At 39.8% G+C, this 22,795-nt stretch overlaps 1 protein-coding gene across 1 annotated transcript in view; it reads left to right on the forward strand.

Moving 5' to 3' along the window:
• The window catches only part of BTC (betacellulin), a 131,329-nt gene that overhangs the window by 93,552 nt on the left and 14,982 nt on the right, over positions 1–22,795 (forward strand). The window contains exon 4 of the mRNA XM_053703312.1: positions 16,276–16,422. Coding sequence (XP_053559287.1) covers positions 16,276–16,422 — 147 coding nt within the window. The remainder of the gene's footprint in view (positions 1–16,275; positions 16,423–22,795) is intronic.

Raw genomic sequence — 22,795 nt, forward strand, 5'->3', positions numbered from 1 at the left:
AAGACATGCTTGAGCATTTCATACACATGTGGTATGAGTTTAATTCAATGGAAGCTTGCTAATAAGACCAATTGTCAATACATCATTCCATTAAAAATGCCAAAGATCACAGAAATTAAGACATAAAATCATACTTTTGCATCAGCAAGTACCCTCTCAAAAGGAAAATTGGCAAACAAACTGGATACTCAAGATGTATTTTTCAAGCTGGTATATAGAAATGTAATGAATTAGGAGAGGTCAAGGACAAAAAAAGGACTGGAAGGCCAAGAAAACTTTCAAAATCTGATGAGAAGTTTCTCAGAGTTTCTTCTTTAAGAAACTGGAAGAAGTCCAGCAAGGACCTGGCTCAGCATCTGGCAGCTTCATTGGGATGCCAAGCTGACCTTTCTACAGTCCAAAGAAGCTTGATGAGGAATGAACTTTGTGGAATGGTAGCAGCCAAGAAACCACTTTTTGGGACAGGGAACTGGTTGGCAAGGCTAAGATATTCTAAAGCACACAAAGTTTGTTATGAAGATCAGTGGAAAAGAGTAATATGGAGTGACATAGGCTAAGATATTCTAAAGCACACAAAGTTTGTTATGAAGATCAGTGGAAAAGAGTAATATGGAGTGACATAGGCTAAGATATTCTAAAGCACAAAAAGTTTGTTATGAAGATCAGTGGAAAAGAGTTATATGGAGTGTCAAATACAAATTTGAAATTTTTGGGACCAATCGTCGACAATATGTGAGAAGAAGAGCTGGAGAATGATGAAAGAATGAGGTCTTGAGGCCTTCAGTGAAACATGGTGGAGGGTCTGTCCTGGTTTGGGGCTGCATTTCTGCCAGTGGTGTTGATGGGATCATGAAAGCTGAAAAGTAGAGACATGTTTTAATTAATCATGCCATTCCTTCCGGAAAATGCTTGATTGGGAATGGCTTTATTTTTCAGAATGATAATGATCCCAAGCACACTGCTAATGCAATTAAATAATATTGGAGAGAAAAACAGCTGATAAAACACTGTCAGTCATGGACTGGCCTCCACAGATTCAAGACCTGAATATTATAGAGGCAGTGTGGGATCACCTGAACAGAGAGAGAAATAAGACAATCTAAATCTAAAGAAAAACTCTGGGAAGTGCTGAAAGAAGGGTGGTATAATATACTAGAAGATTACTTGAGGACAGTCTCCCCAAAATACTTTTATATATATATATCCTCTAATCTCTATGTTCCAGCACTCCAACCTCGGTTATGTAGCAAACACCTGGGTGCAGTCCTTAAGCATCATATTCAGTAATACTTTTTGAGTGAAGGGCACTCTCAGGCTATTTGATGTCACAAAGAATTTTTATTAAGGGTAACATCAAGTCATCAGAGACAAAGTCGACGTTTCGGCTTTCTTAGGAGCCTTCTTCAAGACAAAAATCTCATTACGGCACGTAGCCGTGCTCCACAAACAGGAAATTGCTCTCCTGTTTGTGAAGAAGACAACCTCGCCAAAGAGAGAGAGGAGACCAGTATTTTTAGTACATTAGTGAGCCAGTATTCTAATTTCCGCCAGAACTGTTTTATCAGAGGACATGACCACAGCATGCGGATTAAATCTGCCGCAAAGTATGCACATTTTGAGCATTTATTGAATTGTGCCAATTAAACCCCTTTAGTGGGGTATAGTAAGATCTATAAAGCAGTTAACTATGGGATTCCCTCCAACTTGCGGATAAAGTGGACTGCTCTGCTATAGCTATAGAACGTTTCACCCGCTCAACTTCAATGTTTAGTTCAAGAGACAAGAGATTCCACTTTTGTGCTATATTTGACTGACAGCCAGGTCATACCAAATTGAGATGGAGGATAAGTCGTTTCTGGAGAGAATAGGCCAACTATCCAATTTCCCCCATGTCTAAGACCAACCGAATTTCTCAGTAAGAGTAAAAAGATAGTGTCTGGCTTAAAGATATGCAAAAAAATCTTTCCCCTAGATTACGAGCTTTGCGTTATGAGCTGTGCGGTGCTAACGAGCAGTTTTTTCTCACCGCTCACTTCCCTGCAGCGCTGGTATTACAGGTTTTTACAAACCCGGCGTTAAAAGGCAAGAACTGAGCGTAGAGCAAAATTGTGCTCAATACCACACTCCAATACCAGCGCTGCTTAAGTCAGCGGTGAGCTGATCGTACGTGCTCATGCACAATTTCCCCATAGACATCAATGGGGAGAGCCAGCTGAGAAAAGTCTAACACCTGCCAAAAAGCAGCGTAAATCTCAGTAACGCAGCCCCATTGAATCCTATGGGGAAACTAAAATTATGTTTACACCTAACACCCTAACATGATCCCTGAGTCTAAACACCCCTAATCTTACACTTATTAACCCCTAATCTGCCGCCCTCTACATCGCCGCCACCTACATTTTATTTATTAACCCCTAAATTTATTAACCCCTAAAATTTTATTTTGGGGCGGGGCTTTTTTTATTTTGATAGGGCTATTAGATTAGGTGTAATTAGTTTAAATATCTTGTAATTTGTTTTTTATTTTCTGTAGTTTAGTGTGTTTTTTTTTTTTGCGATTTAGCTAATTTAATTTATTTAATTTAGGGAATTGATTTAATTGTAGTGTAGTGTTAGCTGTTAGTGTAACTTAGGTTAGGTTTTATTTTACAGGTAAATTTGTATTTATTTTAGCTAGTTAGTTATTAAATAGTTAATAACTATATAACTATTCTACCTAGTAAAAATAAATACAAACTTGTCTGTAAAATAAACACTAACGGCTAGATTTAGAGTTTTGTCGGTAACGACCCGCGTATCTAATGCTGGCTTTTCTCTGGCCGCACCATAAAAATAACTCTGGTATTGAGAGTCCACATAAAGGCTGCGTTAGGCTCCAAAAAAGGAGCGTAGAGCATATTTAACGCAGCTTCAACTCTCGATACCAGAGTTGCTTACGGACGCGGCCAGCCTCAAAAACGTGCTCGTGCACGATTCCCCCATAGGAAACAATGGGGCTGTTTGAGCTGAAAAAAAACCAAACACCTGCAAAAAAGCCGCGTTCAGCTCCTAACGCAGCCCCATTGTTTGCTATGGGGAAACACTTCCTACGTCTGCACCTAACACCCTAACATGTACCCCGAGTCTAAACACCCCTAACCTTACACTTATTAACCCCTAATCTGCCGCCCCCACTATCTCTGACCCCTGCATATTATTTTTAACCCCTAATCTGCCGCTCCGTAAACCGCCGCTACTTACATTATCCTTATGTACCCCTAATCTGCTGCCCCTAACACCGCCGACCCCTATATTATATTTATTAACGCCTAATCTGCCCCCCACAACGTCTCCTCCACCTGCCTACACTTATTAACCCCTAATCTGCCGAGCGGACCGCACCGCTATCATAATAAAGTTATTAACCCCTAATCCGCCTCACTAACCCTATAATAAATGGTATTAACCCCTAATCTGCCCTCCCTAACATCGCCGACACCTAACTTCAATTATTAACCCCTAATCTGCCGACCGGAGCTCACCGCTATTCTAATAAATGTATTAACCCCTAAAGCTAAGTCTAACCCTAACACCCCCCTAACTTTAATATAATTTAAATCTAACAAAATTAATTAACTCTTATTAAATAAATTATTCCTATTTAAAGCTAAATACTTACCTGTAAAATAAACCCTAATATAGCTACAATATAAATTATAATTATATTATAGCTATTTTAGGATTAATATTTATTTTACAGGTAACTTTGTATTTATTTTAACCAGGTACAATAGCTATTAAATAGTTAAGAACTATTTAATAGCTAAAATAGTTAAAATAATTACAAAATTACCTGTAAAATAAATCCTAACCTAAGTTACAATTAAACCTAACACTACACTATCAATAAATTAATTAAATACAATACCTACAAATAACTACAATGAAATAAACTAACTAAAGTACAAAAAATAAAAAAGAACTAAGTTACAAAAAATAAAAAAATATTTACAAACATAAGAAAAATATTACAACAATTTAAAACTAATTACACCTACTCTAAGCCCCCTAATAAAATAACAAAGACCCCCAAAATAAAAAATGCCCTACCCTATTCTAAATTACTAAAGTTCAAAGCTCTTTTACCTTACCAGCCCTGAACAGGGCCCTTTGCGGGGCATGCCCCAAGAAGTTCAGCTCTTTTGCCTGTAAAAAAAACCATACAATACCCCCCCCAACATTACAACCCACCACCCACATACCCCTAATCTAACCCAAACCCCCCTTAAATAAACCTAACACTAAGCCCCTGAAGATCATCCTACCTTGTCTTCACCTCACCGGGTATCACCGATCGGTCCTGGCTCCAAAATCTTCATCCAACCGAAGCGGGGGCTGGCGATCCATCATCCGGTGGCTGAAGAGGTCCAGAAGAGGCTCCAAAGTCTTCATCCTATCCGGGAAGAAGAGTAGATCCGGACCGGCAACCATCATCTTCCAAGCGGCATCTTCTATCTTCATCCGATGAGGACCGGCTCCATCCTGAAGACCTCCACCGCGGACCCATCTTCATCCGGCGACGTCTAACTGAAGAATGACGGTTCATTCGGATTGAACTTGATTCTGATTGGCTGATGAAGATGGGTCCGCGGTGGAGGTCTTCAGGATGGAGCCGGTCCTCATCGGATGAAGATATAAGATGCTGCTTGGAAGATGATGGTTGCCGGTCCGGATCTACTCTTCTTCCCGGATAGGATGAAGACTTTGGAGCCTCTTCTGGACCTCTTCAGCCACCGCATGATGGATCGCCAGCCCCCGCTTGGGTTGGATGAAGATTTTGGAGCCAGGACCGATCGGTGATACCCGGTGAGGTGAAGACAAGGTAGGATGATCTTCAGGGGCTTAGTGTTAGGTTTATTTAAGGGGGGTTTGGGTTAGATTAGGGGTATGTGGGTGGTGGGTTGTAATGTTGGGGGGGGGGTATTGTATGTTTTTTTTTTTTACAGACAAAAGAGCTGAACTTCTTGGGGCATGCCCCGCAAAGGGCCCTGTTCAGGGCTGGTAAGGTAAAAGAGCTTTGAACTTTAGTAATTTAGAATAGGGTAGGGCATTTTTTATTTTGGGGGGCTTTGTTATTTTATTAGGGGGCTTAGAGTAGGTGTAATTAGTTTAAAATTGTTGTAATATTTTTTTATTTTTTGTACTTTAGTTTATTTCATTGTAGTTATTTGTAGGTATTGTATTTAATTAATTTATTGATAGTGTAGTGTTAGGTTTAATTGTAGGTAATTGTAGGTATTTTATTTAATTAATTTAATGATAGTATAGTGTTAGGTTTAATTGTAACTTAGGTTAGGATTTATTTTACAGGTAATTTTGTAATTATTTTAACTATTTTAGCTATTAAATAGTTCTTAACTATTTAATAGCTATTGTACCTGGTTAAAATAAATTCAAAGTTACCTGTAAAATAAATATAAATCCTAAAATAGCTATAATATAATTTTATATTTTAGCTATATTAGGATTTATTTTACAGGTAAGTATTTAGCTTTAAATAGGAATAATTTATTTAATAAGAGTTAATTAATTTCGTTAGATTTAAATTATATTTAAGTTAGGGGGGTGTTAGTGTTAGGGTTAGACTTAGCTTTAGGGGTTAATACATTTATTAGAATAGCGGTGAGCTCCGGTCGGCAGATTAGGGGTTAATAATTGAAGTTAGGTGTCGGCGATGTTAGGGAGGGCAGATTAGGGGTTAATACTATTTATTATAGGGTTAGTGAGGCGGATTAGGGGTTAATAACTTTATTATAGTAGCGGTGCGGTCCGCTCGGCAGATTAGGGGTTAATAAGTGTAGGCAGGTGGAGGCGACGTTGAGGGGGGCAGATTAGGGGTTAATAAATATAATATAGGGGTCGGCGGTATTAGGGGCAGCAGATTAGGGGTACATAAGGATAACTTAGGTGGCGGTCGGCAGATTAGGGGTTAAAAAAATTAAATCGAGTGGCGGCGATGTGGGGGGGCCTCGGTTTAGGGGTACATAGGTAGTTTATGGGTGTTAGTGTACTTTAGAGTACAGTAGTTAAGAGCTTTCTGGGCTAACGCCGGTTCATAAAGCTCTTAACTACTGACTTTTTTCCTGAGGCTGGAGTTTTGTCGTTAGCTGTCTAACGCTCACTTCAGACACGACTCTAAATACCGGAGTTAGAAAAATCCCATTGAAAAGATAGGATACGCAATTGACTTAAGGGGATCTGCGGTATGTAAAAGTTGCGGCTTAAAAGTGAGCGTTAGACCCTTTTTTGAGTGACTCCAAATACCGGAGGTAGCCTAAAACCAGCGTTAGGAGCCTCTAACGCTGGTTTTCACGGCTACCGCCAAACTCTAAATCTAGGCCTAAAATAGCTTCAATGTCTTCTATTAGTTATATTGTAGCTAGCTTAGGGTTTATTTTATAGGTAAGTATTTAGTTTTAAATAGGAATAATTTAGTTAATGATAGTAATTTTATTTAAATTATATTTAAGTTAGGGTTAGATTTAGGTTTAAAGGGTTAATAAATTTAGAATAGTGGCGGCGACGTTGGATGGCAGATTAGGGGTTAATAAATGTAAGTATGTGGCGGCGATGTTGGGGCAGCAGATTAGGGGTTAATAAATGTAATGTAGGTTGCGCCGATGTTAGGGGCGGCAGATTAGAGGTTAATAAGTATAATGTAGGTGGTGGCGATGTTAGGGGCGGCAGATTAGGGGTTAATATTATTTAACTAGTGTTTGCGATGCGGGAGGGCGGCGATTTAGGGGTTAACATGTTTGGTCTAGTGGCAGTGATGTCCGGAGCAGCAGATTAGGGGTTAATACATTTTATTTTAGTGTTTGCAATGCGGGAGGGCCTCGGTTTAGGGGTTAATATGTAGTTTATGGGTGTTAGTGTACTTTTTAGCACTTTAGTTAAGAGTTTTATGCTATGGCTTTGTAGTGTAAAACTCATAACTACTGACTTTAAAATGCGTTAGGAATCTTGACGGGGTAGGGTGTACCGCTCACTTTTTGGCCTCCCAGGTTAGACTCGTAATACCAGCGCTATGGAAGTCCCATAGAAAAAAGGGTTTACGAACTTTATGTAAGTCGGTTTGCGGTAAGGCCAAACAAGTGTGCGGTGCCCCTAAAACCTGCAAGAGTCGTAATACCAGCGGGCGTAAAAAAGCAGCGTTAGGACCTGTTAATGCTGCTTTTTTACCTTACCTCACAACTCGGAATCTAGCTGTTTGTTACTTAAGTTGAATTCCTGTCTTAGACTATCGAAGGTTTTTATGGATTGGGAGTCTTGGACAATAAACTAAGTGAGAAAGGTTAAACCTGCTTCATGTCATTTTTGAGAAATTTGAGACCTCCCTGAAATTCAGGATTGTCCTGCAGTCCTTGAAATTTTGGAATAGATAGATTAATATCAAGTTTTTTCCCCACTTTTTTAAAGGCCTGGTTTATTGTGTATATGGAGCTGAGCAGTTTCACTTGTTTCGGAATTACGCCCACCGGGCAATGGATGAGAGCTACGGGATGGTAATCAAAGTTATTATTGGTAAAATAATCCTTATTCAAGATCCAATCTATCACAATGCGTGATAAAAAAAAAACAAACAGTATTTATTAAGGTCTGCAAGAGCTAATCCACTGAACCTCCTAGGAAGGTAGAGTTTGTTAATGGAAATTCGCAGTCTTTTGCATCTCCAGATTAAGTACAGAAGAGCAGTGTTCAAGCTCCTCCAGTCCTTAGTTTTAAGAATAACTGTAACATTTTGCAAAGCATAAATAATTTTTTATTTATAATCTTTTATTTTAGTAAGAATCAGGGAAATATTAAGGCTATACCAGTCATGAGAGTTTAATGATATATTATTTCCAAGATATTTAAATGAGGAAACAACGTTTTTAAATGACGTCTCAGTTAAAAAGAACTTATTCTTTTTAACCTACAGTAGTTCAGTCTTAGAAGTATTAATTTTGTAGCCAGAAAAGGCTCCAAAAGACTTTATAAGCAAAAGTAGTTTTGGAATATTCATTCTAGTATTAGAGATATACACCAGTACATCATCCGCATATAGGGCAATTTTTTGTTTTATAGACCCAATCCTAATCCCCTGAATTTGCTGTCTTATCTTAAGAGCTAAGGGCTCAATGGCAAGGTCAAAAAGGAGGTGCGAAAGCGGGCAGCCCTGTTGGGTGCCTCTTTGAAGATTAAGTTAGATTTCAAGTGATTAACACTAAGAGGTCTACTTATCAAGCCGTCAACTTACTTGCATTCAACGGCCCCAATACGCTCGCCTAACATCGCGGCCGCGGACCTGAATACGCTCTCCAAGTACGGGGCCATGAGCAGCGGACTGTTGTTAACTAACAGTCATCGATCTCGCTTCTATTCGGCTTTTTCCCAGCTTTATTTATACCTTGTCACTAAACACCGCCACTATACTAAAATGTTTAACCACTATCCCGACGCTCCCGGACCCCGCCACAACTCTAATGAATGCGAGCTCAATCCTATTGGCTGATTGGATCAGCCAATAGGATGAAAGCTCAATCATATTGGCTGATTGCAACAGCCAATAGGATTTTTTCAACCTTAATTCCTTAAAACCTTCATTGTTGAAGAAGACGTCGAAAAGAAGAGGATGCTCCACGTCAGATGTATTGAAGATGGAGCCGCTCCGCACCGGATGTATAAAGATAGAAGATGCCGTCTGGATGAAGACTTCTGCCGTCTGGAGGACCACTTCTGCTGACTTGGATGAAGACTTCTCCCGACTTCGTTGAGGACTTCTTGCCGCTTGGATGAAGACTTCTCCCAGCTTCGCTGAGGACTTCTGCTGCTTCGTTGAGGATGTATGTCGGGTCTTCAGAAACTGTAAGTGGATCTTCAGGGGTTAGTGTTAGGTTTTTTTTAAGGGTTTATTGGGTGGGTTTTAATTAATTTTAGATTAGGGACTTTGGGCAATGAAAAAGAGCTAAATCCCCTTTTAAGGGCAATGCCTATACAAATGCCTACCTTTCAGGGCAATGGGGAACTTAGATATTTTAGACTAGGTTTTTATTTGGGGGGTTGGTTGTGTGGGTAGCGGGTTTTACTGTTGGGGGGTGTTTGCATTTTTATTTACTGATAATAGAGCTGATTTATTTTGGGCAATGCCCCGCAAAAGGCCCTTTTAAGGGCCATTGGTAGTTTATTGTAGGCTAGGGTTTTTTTTATTTTGGGGGGGCTTTTTTATTTTCATAGGGCTCTTAGATTAGGTGTAATTAGTTTAAATATTTGATCATTTCTTTTTTATTTTGTGTAACTTAGTTGTTAGTTTTTTGTAACTTTGTAATTTTTAATAGTAGATTAACATTATTTGAGTTAGGTTAGGTTTTTAACTATATAATATATTTTATTTAATTTGTAGTTTAATGTAATTTTAGTATAATAGTTAGGGTAGGTTTAGTTTAATAGTTTAGTTTAAATCTAAAGGTAAGTTTTAATGTATTATAAGATAGTGATGAGTTAATATAAAGTTAGCGGGTTGTTAGGTTTAGGGGTTAATAGTTTAATTTAGTTTATGGCGGTGGGGGGGGCTGGCAGTTTAGGGGTTAATAACTTTATTTAGTTGCGGTGGGCTCCAGGAGCGGCGGGATAGGGTTTAATACATTAGGTGGCAGCGGGATAGGGGTTAATACTTTTTATGTAGGTGGTGTCAGGGCGGTAGATTAGGGGTTAATAAGTGTAATGTAGGTGTTGGCGGTGTCTGAGCAGTAGATTAGGGGATAATAAGTATAATGTAGGTGGCGGGGGTGGCAGATTAGGGGTGTTTAGACTCGAGGCTTGTGTTAGGTGTAAACATAACTCTTATTCTCCCATAGGAATCAATGGGATATCGGGCAGCAGCGAACATGAGCTTTCGCTGCTTTCAAACTCCCCTTGATTCCTATGGCATCCACGGCCTCCAGGGTGGCGGATTGAAAACCAGGTACACTTGGCCGGAATAGTGGCGAGCGTACCTGTTAGAAATTTGATAACTAGCAAAAGTAGTCAGTGCCAAATTTGAATTCAGAACATCTGTAATGACTTAAGCATCGATCTGTGTCGGACTGAGACTGGCGGATCGTATGTTACGTCACAAATTGAAACTTTTGCCGGTCTGTAGGCTTTGATAACTAAGGGGATTCAGGCTCTCCACAATTACGCTGCGGAATTCCAGCGTATTTGCGGTTGACGGCTTGATAAGTAGGCCTCTTAGTTTTGTTGAAGAATTTTCGCACAAATTGTTGACAAAGAACAAAACCAAAGTGAGAAAGCGTGACTAAAAGATGTTAATACACTGAATCAACCTCTTTTTCAGCGTCAATCGTGATGATTGCAGAATCTACCTGATTTTGTATAGTATCTTCATGAAAATTATGAAGATAATCAAGAACCAAAAAGACCTCTCTAATCTTAGCTGCTGAGTTGCGCTTAGATAGAAAGCCCACTTGATCTTTATGTATAAGAATCCCTATTTCCTGTTGCAATCTTTAAGCTATGATAGATGTAAGTAGCTTGTAATCTGAATTAAGTAATGTTATAGGGCGATAAGATTCCTTATTCAAGGGGTCTTTTCCTTGCTTTAGGATTAGATATGTGGTAGATGCAACAAAAGTCAGGGGAATAGAATTATTCTCTATATAAAAGTGATTGAAGAGATTGATGACCGGAGCAAAAATATTATAAAATTCATTTGGTAGCGCGTCTGGACCAGGGACTTTATCCAAATGCAGCTCTTTAATAGACTGAAGTATCTTTTGTTCAGAGATAGGAGAGTTAATTCTGGTCATTGCGACCTCACTCAAAGATGGGTAATTAAGATAATTCCAAAATTGTTCTAACGCACGTCTTATCTGAGTTTCTAAAGGAGTAAATGTCCTTATAATAATCCGAGAAAATATCAAGGATTTCTTTCGAGGTTTTAAATAAGGTATCCTGTTCCTGAATTAATTCGATGGTAGAATTTCCCCGAATATTTTTAACTAATTTAGCTAAAAATTTGCCCGTTTTGTTACCATGATGCTATAATTTAGCTTTGTACTTTAAGTCAGCCTGGGCTGCTGACTGCATTAAGTCTCTGTCTCTCTGTGTCTCTGTGTCTCATCTTTTCCAATTCGCCGGTGTAGATTGGCTTAGGTATCTATTGTAAGCATTGGTAAGTGCTCTCACCACTTTGTTTTCTCTAGCAACGGTCTTCCTCTTAAGTTCAGCCATATACGCAATAATTTCCCCCCTTAATACCGCCTTCCCTGCCTCCTAAAGGGAATTTGGGTCTTCTACTGAGCCTAGGTTCAAGGAAATAAATTCGCTAATTTTAGCATTTAACCAGTTTTTATATTTTAAGTTTTTAAATAGAAATTTTGGGAAGAAAAAGCGGCACCAATTAGATGGGGTTTTTTTATGCAGAGGAATATCTAAAATAATCGGGGCATGGTCTGAAATAGTGATTTGCGTGATTCTAGTTATAACTGACTAGAAATAAGTCAATTCTAGAAAGGGAGTTGGCGTTTCTAGCCTTACATGTAAAATCTCTTTGGGCTGGGTGCTGTGTCCTCCAAATATCTTTAAGAGTTAAGTTTCTAAACAAGGTTTTAAACATCTTAGCCTCTAAATTATCTTTTTTGGATCTAAGAAAAACATGAGCTTGCCTGAATCTATCAAGGGGAACCTAGTAGGGAGCCATGTTGAAGTCACCTGCCAGGATTATTTTCCCTTCACTAATTTGTAAAATTAAAGGAAGAAAATACGTGAGTGCTAGGTGCATAGGTGTAGAAGAGAGGAAAAAAAAAGAGTGAAGGAAGGTGGGTGGAAAGTGAGGAAGTGCTCAAAATAAGAAGTTGTGTTTAAGGAGTGAACTACAACCAGCCAGGGGTTCTTAGTCCCGGGAGAAGTACAAAGACCCAAACGTTGACACGAACCAGGGCTAGAGCCAATAGTCTAGAAGGATTAAGGATAATACCACTTGCCTCCCCTCTGCCCTTATCTCTTCCCGCCCAGCAAAACTTGGCCTACACAGAAAACCAAAATTTTTAAGGCGCAGAGAACTGCACAAAAAAGAAAAGAACACAGTGGAAATGATCTATGTGCTCTTAGAGACCCTGCTTAAATACCGATATTAATCTGGATCAGGCACAGTGAGAGCAAAATATTAATGCAGAGACTGCCAGGTTATTCAGCCCTGTTATCCTCATAAAAACAGGAAAGTTTAGCAAGGATAAGAACAGTTTAAATTACTAAAATAAAATGTTAAAGATAATGATCATGAGAATTTGTTCTACCTTAAGGTACAAGGCAGGGTGGAACCCGCACTGGAATATCGTAGGGCCTGGCTTACTACTGGGGTCAGAAAATCTTAACTATATGTAGATATTAAGTCTTAGCTTTAAATGGGAGAATCCACCACCCAGTAAAACCTGCGACAGAATTATTCCAGAAATTGCTAATGTGCTTTTTTCCTTTTTTCCCTTCCCCTGCTTCTCCCCCTCCCTCCTCCTCCTCCTCCTTTTTTTAGATAGAGTACGGAGAAGGCCCTGTCAGTTAACTCGAAAATTAGTCGTGGCAGAGATGTACAAGTGTTTTCACAACTTTTAACCAACCCTGTCAGATTAAATACATTCAATAAAGAAAACTTAGGAAAAAATTATGAATTCAACATTCTTAGTGAGTGGGAACAATTAGGTAGTTGCATAAATCCTATGGAGAATAAACCAATAAAGTTATTAAGATGCAGACTTATGTGTGAGAATAAGATACAATTAGAGGCCCTTGCAGATAAATAAAAGAATGCAAATAGAGTAAAAAAAAAAAAAAAAAAGGAAAACAGAATGTCCACTTTAGATTTTAGCAATAACAGAGCATCTTCTGCCTTACAGAAATAAATCCAATGTGCATAGATGTATTTGGACCTTAAGTAGTGGAACAATTTGTGAGCTCAGTTAGCTTGGAGAGTTATTTGCAATGTTGAAGGAAATACATAAGTCCCTATCTGTATATAAGAACGAAGTCCTTTTCCAAAAAAGAAAGCTGTTCCAAAAGATCAGTTTTAGCAATGAGATATCCAAGCCATTAGGCACAAGCACCTTGGAAGTAAAAAAATGTGAAGGTGGATGAGTCTCAACCCCTTTTTTTTCTCCTCTTTTTCCTTCTTTCCTCTAAACTCCTTACAAAGTTTTCAGTAAATATATTTTTAGATGACTCCTTTTTAGGAGTAATAGAGGATATATGGGCAAATGAGCAGATATATACAGGGCTAAGGAACTCCAAAAAAAGAGATTTTCTTTCTTTTTCCCCCCCTTCCCTCGTTACAAAGGGTCCTTATTATTTATATAGTTCAGCTTAATTGCTGTTTTCGCAGTCACTTTAAATACAGAAAAAAAAAAGTTGTTCCCGGCTTTGGAGATAAGTGTGATAAGCCAGTATGTAACTAGTGGACCATTGTGACAGGCAGCATCATGGAGAAAGGCAAAAGGAGCACTTTTTATGTCTTAACCCCATAGATATTAACTAGAATAACTAATAAATGCTAGAGGTTAAACTACCAGCCGCTTACCACCTAACGTTTTGGAGTTAGGTCTGTTGAGATGGGGAGAGTGCTTCTCCCAATTATACCAGGTGTTGAAGAAAGAAGGCATAGAGTAGATCCCCCCCCCCCCTCACGCAGCACTCATGGGAGGAGGGGTAGTTTGCCAACGAACAAGATCTTCAGCCCGGGCTTCCGCTCAGCAGCTCCGGATTCCTATGGAGCCGGTTCGTCTGCCAAGGGATCGGGACAAACGCTCCCCCTCATGCAGCAACAGTGGGAGGGGGCCAAAATGCAGCCGAAACAAGAAGGTGGCGGCTCTAGCAAGGAAGCTGGCCGGGCTTCATCCAATATAGTAGCGTGATGAAGTAATCGCTACCAGGAGCTCCGGGTGGGTCTTCTCTCCAGTTCCCTGCCTGCCTGTCTGAGTCACACAAGGTCCCTGGCATGAGTGTTGGCGTCCTCCGTCTCGGATGCAAGCTGGAGCAAACCAGACGAGCGCCTCAGCGTGACTTGCCACCTGGCTCCTCCCCAGAACTCCATTGCACAAGTATTTAGTGTGCTGCCACCCCCTGCTCTTGCGTCACCTGTCAATCACCAAGTTGTATGACTGATGCTTCTTAACTTGCTGTAAGAAGTTTCACATGAGCAAGCCTGGACGAAGGCCTCCAAAGCAAAGTTCACTGCCTAGTACATGGGGCCCATAGTTGCAGATGTGGGATTCATTTAAGAATCCTTTAAGGGACACTGAACCCAAATTTTTTCTTTGTGATTCAGATAGAGCATGCAATTGTAAGCAACTTTCTAATTTACTCCTGTTATCAATTGTTCTATGTTCTATCTGAATCACAAAAGAAACAATTTGGGTTCAGTGTCCCTTTTTAATGTTTATTTTTAGGTTTCAAAAATTCAAAACTTGGTAGTCAAGGTTTTTATGGTCTACAGTTAATACACCATTTTTACTATATCCTCTCATTTTTTTTTAATCAAACTATCCAAGGCTTTAAAATATGCAACTAAAGTTGTAAAATTTTACGTCAATTGGATTAACTAACCTCTCATTAGTTCTCTTATCAGATGTCTTGGATGAGCAGCAGGGCCAAACTGGGAAATCAGACTGGCCCTGTAAAAAAAAATGTTAGGCCTGGCCCAGTCCAGCCAACCTAGTGTCATGTATGGTGATATAAATATATTAAATACAATGGAGTAGCCAGGTACCTTTTTTGCTGAGCTTCTTTTCAGCTTGTCTGTACAGTTGCTGAGGGATTTCACCCGGTGGAGAAAATACACATGGCTGCCATGGAGGAATACATGGAGTGACGCATGGTTAGAGGCAAAAAAAGCCACCAGGCTCCCACTGCCCATTCCTCATACCTGCTCCAGAGTAAACCATACATGTGCTCCGCTCTGCTGGTGCCAGCCCTACTAAGAATAGCTGATTCAGCAAGTGACAGTCCAACTCTAAGGGAGCAAGTGGAGGGGTATATTCACAAGGCCGGCCCAGCTACCAAAGAAAAGCCACTTCTTGCCTTTGTTTCTGCTTGTTCTTGCCTGTGCAGGGTGGGGTTAACTGGCCCATTATGCCCAATACTAAGTCTGGGGTTGATGCAGGTTACCTTCTCTAGCCCACTGCACCCTAAAAATGACCCTCTGGTGCTGGAAGCCATTGGCCCACCAGGAAATCTCCTGGCATCCCGGTAGGCCAATCTGGTACGGATTAGCAGAATTGGATCTCAACATTGAATTTTTAGTGATATATTTTTCCAAATGCTCAGTTTCAATACATCTAGGCACTGAGTTAGCTAATCCTTTGACTATGACTGGTTACATAGTCAGAAAGATTGGAGGTGGAGTCAAACATGATGGGACATTTATAAGATCCTGGATAGTGGGCAGAGCTCTCAAACTGTCAGTCCTGCAAAATGCAGGGCAGTTAGGAGCACAGCTAATTATGAGTAATTTTACAAATTCAAAAGCTGCTTGTAAGCTGCTTGTCTAATGAATAAAATGGCTTTGCAAAAAGAGAATACAACTCAAGCTTGCAGATAATGTTTTTTTCAAGGTAACTGATGGATTGGAATCTGGACTAATGTAAATTAACTATCCATAAACTATAAGAAAAAGCTTAAAAAAAGGCCTATAAAATTGTTGCTTAAACGGACATTAAAATCCAAATAAATGCATCACGATTACAAAGCCAGATAAAGACCCTTTATACTGTGCAAATTATAGACCAATCTCACTGGAGTGTTTGGCGCAACAGAACAATATTAAAGGGACACTCAGGTCAAATTCAACTTTCATGATTCACATAGAGCATGCAATTTTAAACAACTTTCCAGTTTACTTCCATTAACAAAATGGGAACGATCTTTTTATATTTACACTTTTTGAGTCACCAGCTTCTACTGAGCATGTGCAAGACTTCAGAATATATGTTAATGCATTTGTGATTGGCTGATGGCTGTCACCTGGTACATGGGGGAGTGGAAATAGACATAACTTTGAAATTTGTCAGAAAAAAATCTACTACTCATTTGAAGTTGACTAAGTGCTATTGCATTGTCTTGTTCTTGTGCATTTGTTGATTATGCAAATCTCCTGTATTTATTGGTCCTTAAATCTGTATTGATTTAGGTGAATATTTTTTTTTTATAATGTACAGAAATATTTGTATACACTACAAATTCTATAATTGAACTATTACTTTCTTCTTCCAGGTGCGAGACCGGTTATACTGGATCAAGATGTGAATATTTGGACCTCTTTTACTTAAAAGGAGACAGGGGTCAAGTTGTGGTGATTGGCCTGATATCTGCTATGGTGACACTCGTTATACTGATTATTTGCATATGTATCTGTTCACAGTAAGTAACAAAATTAAACATACTGCCCTGTTAGCGTAATTTTGTTAAATATCCTTTATTGAGAAACATCTTATAGTGCTTTAAAAATGAAACTTTAAATACTTAACACATGTATGCTCAATATTACAAAAGCAGTTAAAGGGACAGTAAACACTTGATTTGTGCGTTGTATATTAAAGGGACATAATACTCCTATGCTAAATCACTTGAATCTAATGCAGTATAACTGTAAAAGCTGACAGGAAAATATCACCTGAGCATCTCTATGTAAAAAAAGAAGATATTTTACCTCACAATTTCCTAAGCTCAGCAGAGTAAGTTCTGTCTAAAAAGTTATCTTTCAGTTACTGCTCAGCTGCAGGTAACAAAATAAAATAAAATGAAGAAGTGAACTGCAGCCAATCAGCATCAGCAGTGCAGAGGTCATGAACTCTTTTTTTTTTTTTTTTTTTTTTTTTTTTTTTTTTTTTTTTTTTTACTGTGAACTCATGAGATTTCACTAAACTCGCATGAGATTTCATAGTAACTTCCTTAAACTGAATAGGGAATTAACATGCTTGAGGCTCACTCCCTTGCCTGTCCCAGAACTGGCTTACTGATTTGCTGCTTAAAGTTCTTTGCAATGGGGTTTGAATACTTAGGACATTTTGAGGTAAAATATCTATCTTTTTTTTTTTTTTTTCAACATTTGGGTATCATGGCCCTTTAAGTTACAATTTTTTTTTACATTATACTTTCATTACTTATTTTGCCCTTTTTTAATGAAATCTAGCTCTAAAAATTGAAGATTTTGTAATTCTCAGAACTTGAAACGTGCCCTGCTGACTTATCAAGGCTAACTCTGCTACATACAAGTCCCTAATTGGCTTTAATTGATAACAGCACAACGGTGCATTTTATACAAACAATATAAAAGTGGCTAGCCTTGTTGTCTCAGATGCTGGAGTGCATCTATCCTACTTAAATGTAGTGAAATGTATATGACCCTGCAACATTTTATAGAAGCACAAAGTTATTTACATTTGTTCCTAACTGACAATAGCAAAGGACACCAGGAACATGAATTATATCAGGTATTTAAAGGAATGTATCCCTGAACTTGGTTTTTAAATTATATATATATATATATATATATATATATATATATATATATATATATATATATATATATATATATATATATATATTTTTTTTTACAAGTTGAACTCTTCTCTCATTTGTCCACAGCACATTTTCCCAGAAGTGTTGTAGAACATCATTGTGGTCTTGAGCAAACTTGAAACGTGCCACATTTTTTTTTATTGTATTGCCTACTGAAATCTCTGCAGGGGTTGTTAGACATTGTGTACAAGAGTTAATTGGGCACTGTGTTTTACAGGTGCCACATTTTTTTTTTTTATTGTTATGCCCTCTGCTAGTTATTTGATAGTTCATAGATTATGTAATTTTTGGATTGTAGATTTATTTTTCCAATGTCTTTTTGTCAAAGAAGGATAACTTGCTGGGAATTTTTGCAGGCACAGGTTTGAGTTTAATATTTTTTTTTTTCAAAGCTTTATTGAAGAGTAAACAAAAAATACATAAGATCCGTACATCAAAAGTCATGAAATACAAGAATATTTGTACAGGTGGCTCCTTGGAGTTCAATTGGTTGCATAATGATAGCGTAATAATGAGTGGGTTAGGTATAACAAAGAGTCCATATAAGAGTCTATAAGCCCATTCATGTTCCTTTCGATGCACTCTAGCAATATTATAACTATATAACAGTAATTAGTCAGAAAAGATAAATGAGCTTCGGTCATAGGGCTACTGGTAGGCCCATGTCCGAGAAGGAAGAAGAGGAAGAGAATAATGTAGAAAGGGAAGGAGGGGAGAGAAGAGAGAGAAGAAAAAAAAAAAAAAAAAAAAAAAAAAAGCTCCGGAGGGGGTAGGGGGGAGAGGAGGGGAGAGGGGGAAGTAGGAGGAGGGGGGGGAAGGGAGGTAAGGGAATTAAATCAGATACGTCTCTTGAAAAGAGAAGGGGGATTCCATACCAGACCATGTTGTAGGCAGCAGGTCTGTTCTGTTCATAAGGGTTTAGGCCGCTAAAATGCAATCCGGCCTACCCTGTTTCCACTTTTCCAGCATATATTCATGTATTTCTATCCTGTCGTCTCTCATGAATCTAAATCTCTCTAGTAGGAGGCATCTATCTACCTGGCCGGCCCAGTCACTCAATGTAGGCGCGTCTACACTCTTCCAATTTTTGGGGATAAGGGATTTCGCACTGTTTAGCATCAAGTAGAAAAGGTATTTGGTGGCCTTGTCTTTAAATTTGGGAAGGTCATGGTACAAAAGGATGCTAGGCACTCTAGGCAAAGAGGTCGTGACCACCCCTTCCATGGCAGTCAGTACTGAGTGCCAGTATGATCTTATAACTTCACAACCCCACCAAATGTGTAGGAGGGTACCTGATTCCCCACAACCCCTCCAACATCTTCCATCTGTCTGTTTATAGATTTTTTGTAATCTGGCAGGGGTGAGATACCATCCTGACAGGTATTTAAAGTTGGATTCCAGTATTTTTGCTGAGACTGATATCTTTGCGTGCGTTCTGAATATTTTCCCCCAGTCTTTATATGTCAGGGGTAGATTAAGTTCTCTGTTCCATTGTCGTGTGTAGGTAGGCAGTGGGGTGTCAGTATGTGAAGAGAGCAAGCGGTAGGCAATAGAGACCATATGTTTCGGTGTATGCGGGAGTAGGCACAGGGATTCAAAGGTAGTTGGGTTCCTAGTGATATAGTGCGTTTTTTTTATGTGTCGTTAGATAGTGCTGGAGTTGAGTGTGAAAGTACCAGGAAAGAGCAAGGCCGGAACCCTCTAACTCAGACCGAGTTCTAAGTTTTTTGATCTGCGAAGAGCCGATGGAAGGATACTTGTGGCACCTGTGTTTTATCCACCATTACTCTCTGCGTACAGGTAAAGGGTATGTCTGGATTGTTTAAGAAGGATGTGAGAGGCGAAGGGTTTGTGGAGATGTGAGGATGTTCTATTAGCAATCTATCCCAGCATGTGAAAAACTCCCTGATGAAGGGGTAGCTGGCGATAAGTTTCGGTCTGGACTTAGGTGAGATCCACCCCAACAGTCCAATGTTCTGTTTGCCTAGGATTACTCTACAGATTTGGACCCAGGTTTTATCATGAAGATTATGACACCACTCCGCCTGATGTTGCAAGAGGATGGCGTTTTTGTATAGAGCCAGGTGGGGCACCCCCAGTCCTCCCCTGTCTTTCGGCAGGTACAGGGTCTTTCGTGCAATTCTCGGTCTCCCCCCCCTCCATATAAATTCTTCCATCACATTTTGTAGTTTGTGTAAAAAATGGGAAGGGAGGGGGATCGGGAGAGTCTGGAGATAATACAATATTCTAGGCAGAATATTCATTTTTATAATGCCTATTCTCCCAAGCCAGGAGATAGGTTTGTTTCTCCATGAGGAGAGATCACCTGTAATCACAGTGAGCAAGTTTGTATAGTTTGCTTCAAAAAGACCCTCCGCAGATGGAGTAAGGTTGATCCCTAAGTACTTTAATTTGCGGGTTTGGATGCGTAAGGGGCATAGGGAAGACAGTTGGCTAAGTTCTTCAGGGGGGAGGTTAATATTTAGAATTTCGGATTTGGTTTTGTTTAAATGGAAGTTCGAGTGTCTACCATATTCCTCAAATTCTCGTAGTGCTTCGGGTAATGACCTGCAAGGGTCTGATAATGATAGCAGGACATCGTCCGCATACATGGACAGCTTATGTTCTTGTTCCCCGATTTTAATTCCCCCGATCTTAGTATTGATTCTAATTCTTTGGGCCAGGACCTCCATCACCAATACAAACAGCAGTGGCGACAGAGGACACCCTTGTCTGGTGCCATTTTTTATGCTAAATGAATCAGAGAGGATATTGTTGACCCTGACTTGTGCTGAAGGGGCTGTGTAAAGTGAAAAGACTCTGTGAGCGAAGGTTTTACCAAACCCCATTTTCGACAGGACCGCCTTCAGAAACTTCCAGCTGATCCTGTCGAAGGCTTTCTCGGCATCAGTTGATACAAGAATCGCCTGGATCTCATTCAGTTGGGCATAATTTCCAAGTAGGGTAGCTTTTATGGTGTTGTCCCTCGCCTCACGGCCTGGGACAAAACCCACTTGGTCAGGGGATACTAAATTGGGTAGAAATTTATTTAACCTAGTTGAGAGGATTTTCGCGAATATTTTTATATCCACGTTGAGGAGGGAAATTGGGCGGAAGTTTTCTGGTTTATTGGTTGGTTTTCCCGGCTTAGGGATAGTCGCTATGTGAGCTAACAGCATGGAAGGGGGAAAGCCCTGGGAGGTGTCTATAGAATTGAATAGGCGGGCCAGGTGAGGGGCCAATACAGTTTTGTAGATTTTATAATATTTGGCACTAAAGCCGTCTGGGCCTGGGCTTTTGCCAGAAGGTAAGCCCTCGATGGTATGCAAGACTTCTTCAGGGGAAATGGGGGCATCCAAAACCTCCGCTTCTGTCTGTGACAGAGTGGGTAAGGTGACTGAGTTCAGATATAGGCTCATATCGGGAGAGGGTTGCATGGTGTCGTCCTCTAAAGAGAGGCCAGGAGAGTCCTCCAGGTTATAAAGGCCAGAGTAATATGTCCTTAGAGTTTCAGCTATACCAGGACTGCTGGTATGGATATTGTTTGACTTATCTGTTAGTGAGTGAATGTGTGATTTCAGGGTCTTCCTCTTAATAGCTCGTGCTAACAATTTCCCCGGTTTGTCACCAAACTCATAGTATTTTTGTTGGGTCTTCAATGCCATTTTCTGGTGTTCTAATGTGTGGATGTTTTGAATGTCTTTTCTAGCTTGTGTCAGTGCAGTAAGGGTAGAACTATCTTTTGGGTCTTTTTTGTGTTTGGCTTCTAGCTCTCTTATGGTAGATAGAAGGGAAGAATATCTGACGCTGGTTTGTTTCGCCAGGATGGCTTTTTGTTTGATCAATTCCCCTCTCAGGACGCATTTATGTGCTTCCCATATTGTGTGTTTAGGGATATCAGGTGTGTCATTCAAAGTGAAATAGTCAAAGTGTGTTCAATCTTACTTCTGATTAGTTGATTATTAAACATGAAATCGTCAAGTTTCCAAATAAAGGGTCGGTCAGGTACTGAGGGCCATTTCAGTCTACAGAGAACCAGGGCATGATCTGACCAGGTCATGGGCAGAATTTGAGTACTCAACACTGTTGCCAGTGTAGACTGATCAGTGAATATATAGTCTATTCTGGTATATACGTCGTGGGGGTGAAAAAATGTATAGTCTCGTCTTGTAGGGTGTAGGGTGCGCCATGTGTCATGAACTGCGAGTTCCTCCAATCTACTATTGCATTGTTTAATAATTCGCTGTGGGGCGGAGGCCACTCCCCTGGAGGTGTCCAGTTGAGGGTCTAGAGGCAGATTGAAGTCTCCTGCGAGGAGCAGAGCTCCCTTCAGTAGGTCCAAGATTTTGTTGGTAAGTGTTGACATAAATTTGTGTTGGTTTTGGTTGGGGAAGTAGACGTTAGCCAGAGTGACTGGGCGGCCATGCAGAGTGCCCACCACTATTAAATAGCGGCCTTCTGGGTCTTTATCTATCTGCTGTGCAATAAAAGGCGTCGAGTGGCGGATAAGTATCCCCACTCCATTTCTTTTGGAGGGGCCTGATGCAAAAAAAGTCTGAGGAAATTTGGAGTGCAACCAGTTCGGTTCTCTACCTCTTTTGAAGTGAGTCTCCTGCAGGAATAATATGTCGCAATTCAGCCTAGTCGCATCTCTAAGGAGATGGGACCTCTTTTCTGGTATGTTAATACCCTTGACATTTAAGGACATGATGGAAAGGTTATGAGCTGTTTGGGAGACCATTTTGTGCTTTAAGTGTTTAGTAGTGCTGGGGGTTCAATGAGCAAGGGAGAAATGAGGGAGTGGGGAGAGAGAGAGGGAAGAAGAGGAGAGAAAAAAAAAAAAAAAAAAAAGGGGGTAGGAGAGACAAAGGGAGGAGGATAAAGAAGGAAGATGGAAAAGAGAAGAGGGATGGAGATAAGTATAAAGTGAGAGATTAGTTTAGTGTAGGAACAGGTTTTAGTAATAGAAGAGAAACAATAAGAAGAAAGACTTATACAATTCCTCCAACCTTTAAGAGAAAAGGATAGGAGGGTAGAGTAAAGTGAGTGTGGGGTCAGTATCTCCACACCCGGTCAATGAATAATTGTAATACATAATCTGAGAATCAACTTAGAAAATCTGAGAAAACAAGTGTAAATATAAGAACAGGTACAACATTTTTCGTAAATGGAAGGCTTGATAAACAATTACGTATGCAATAACAAGTGCAAC

The sequence above is a fragment of the Bombina bombina genome, chromosome 2 (assembly GCF_027579735.1).
Source record: "Bombina bombina isolate aBomBom1 chromosome 2, aBomBom1.pri, whole genome shotgun sequence".
Classification (NCBI taxonomy): domain Eukaryota; kingdom Metazoa; phylum Chordata; class Amphibia; order Anura; family Bombinatoridae; genus Bombina; species Bombina bombina.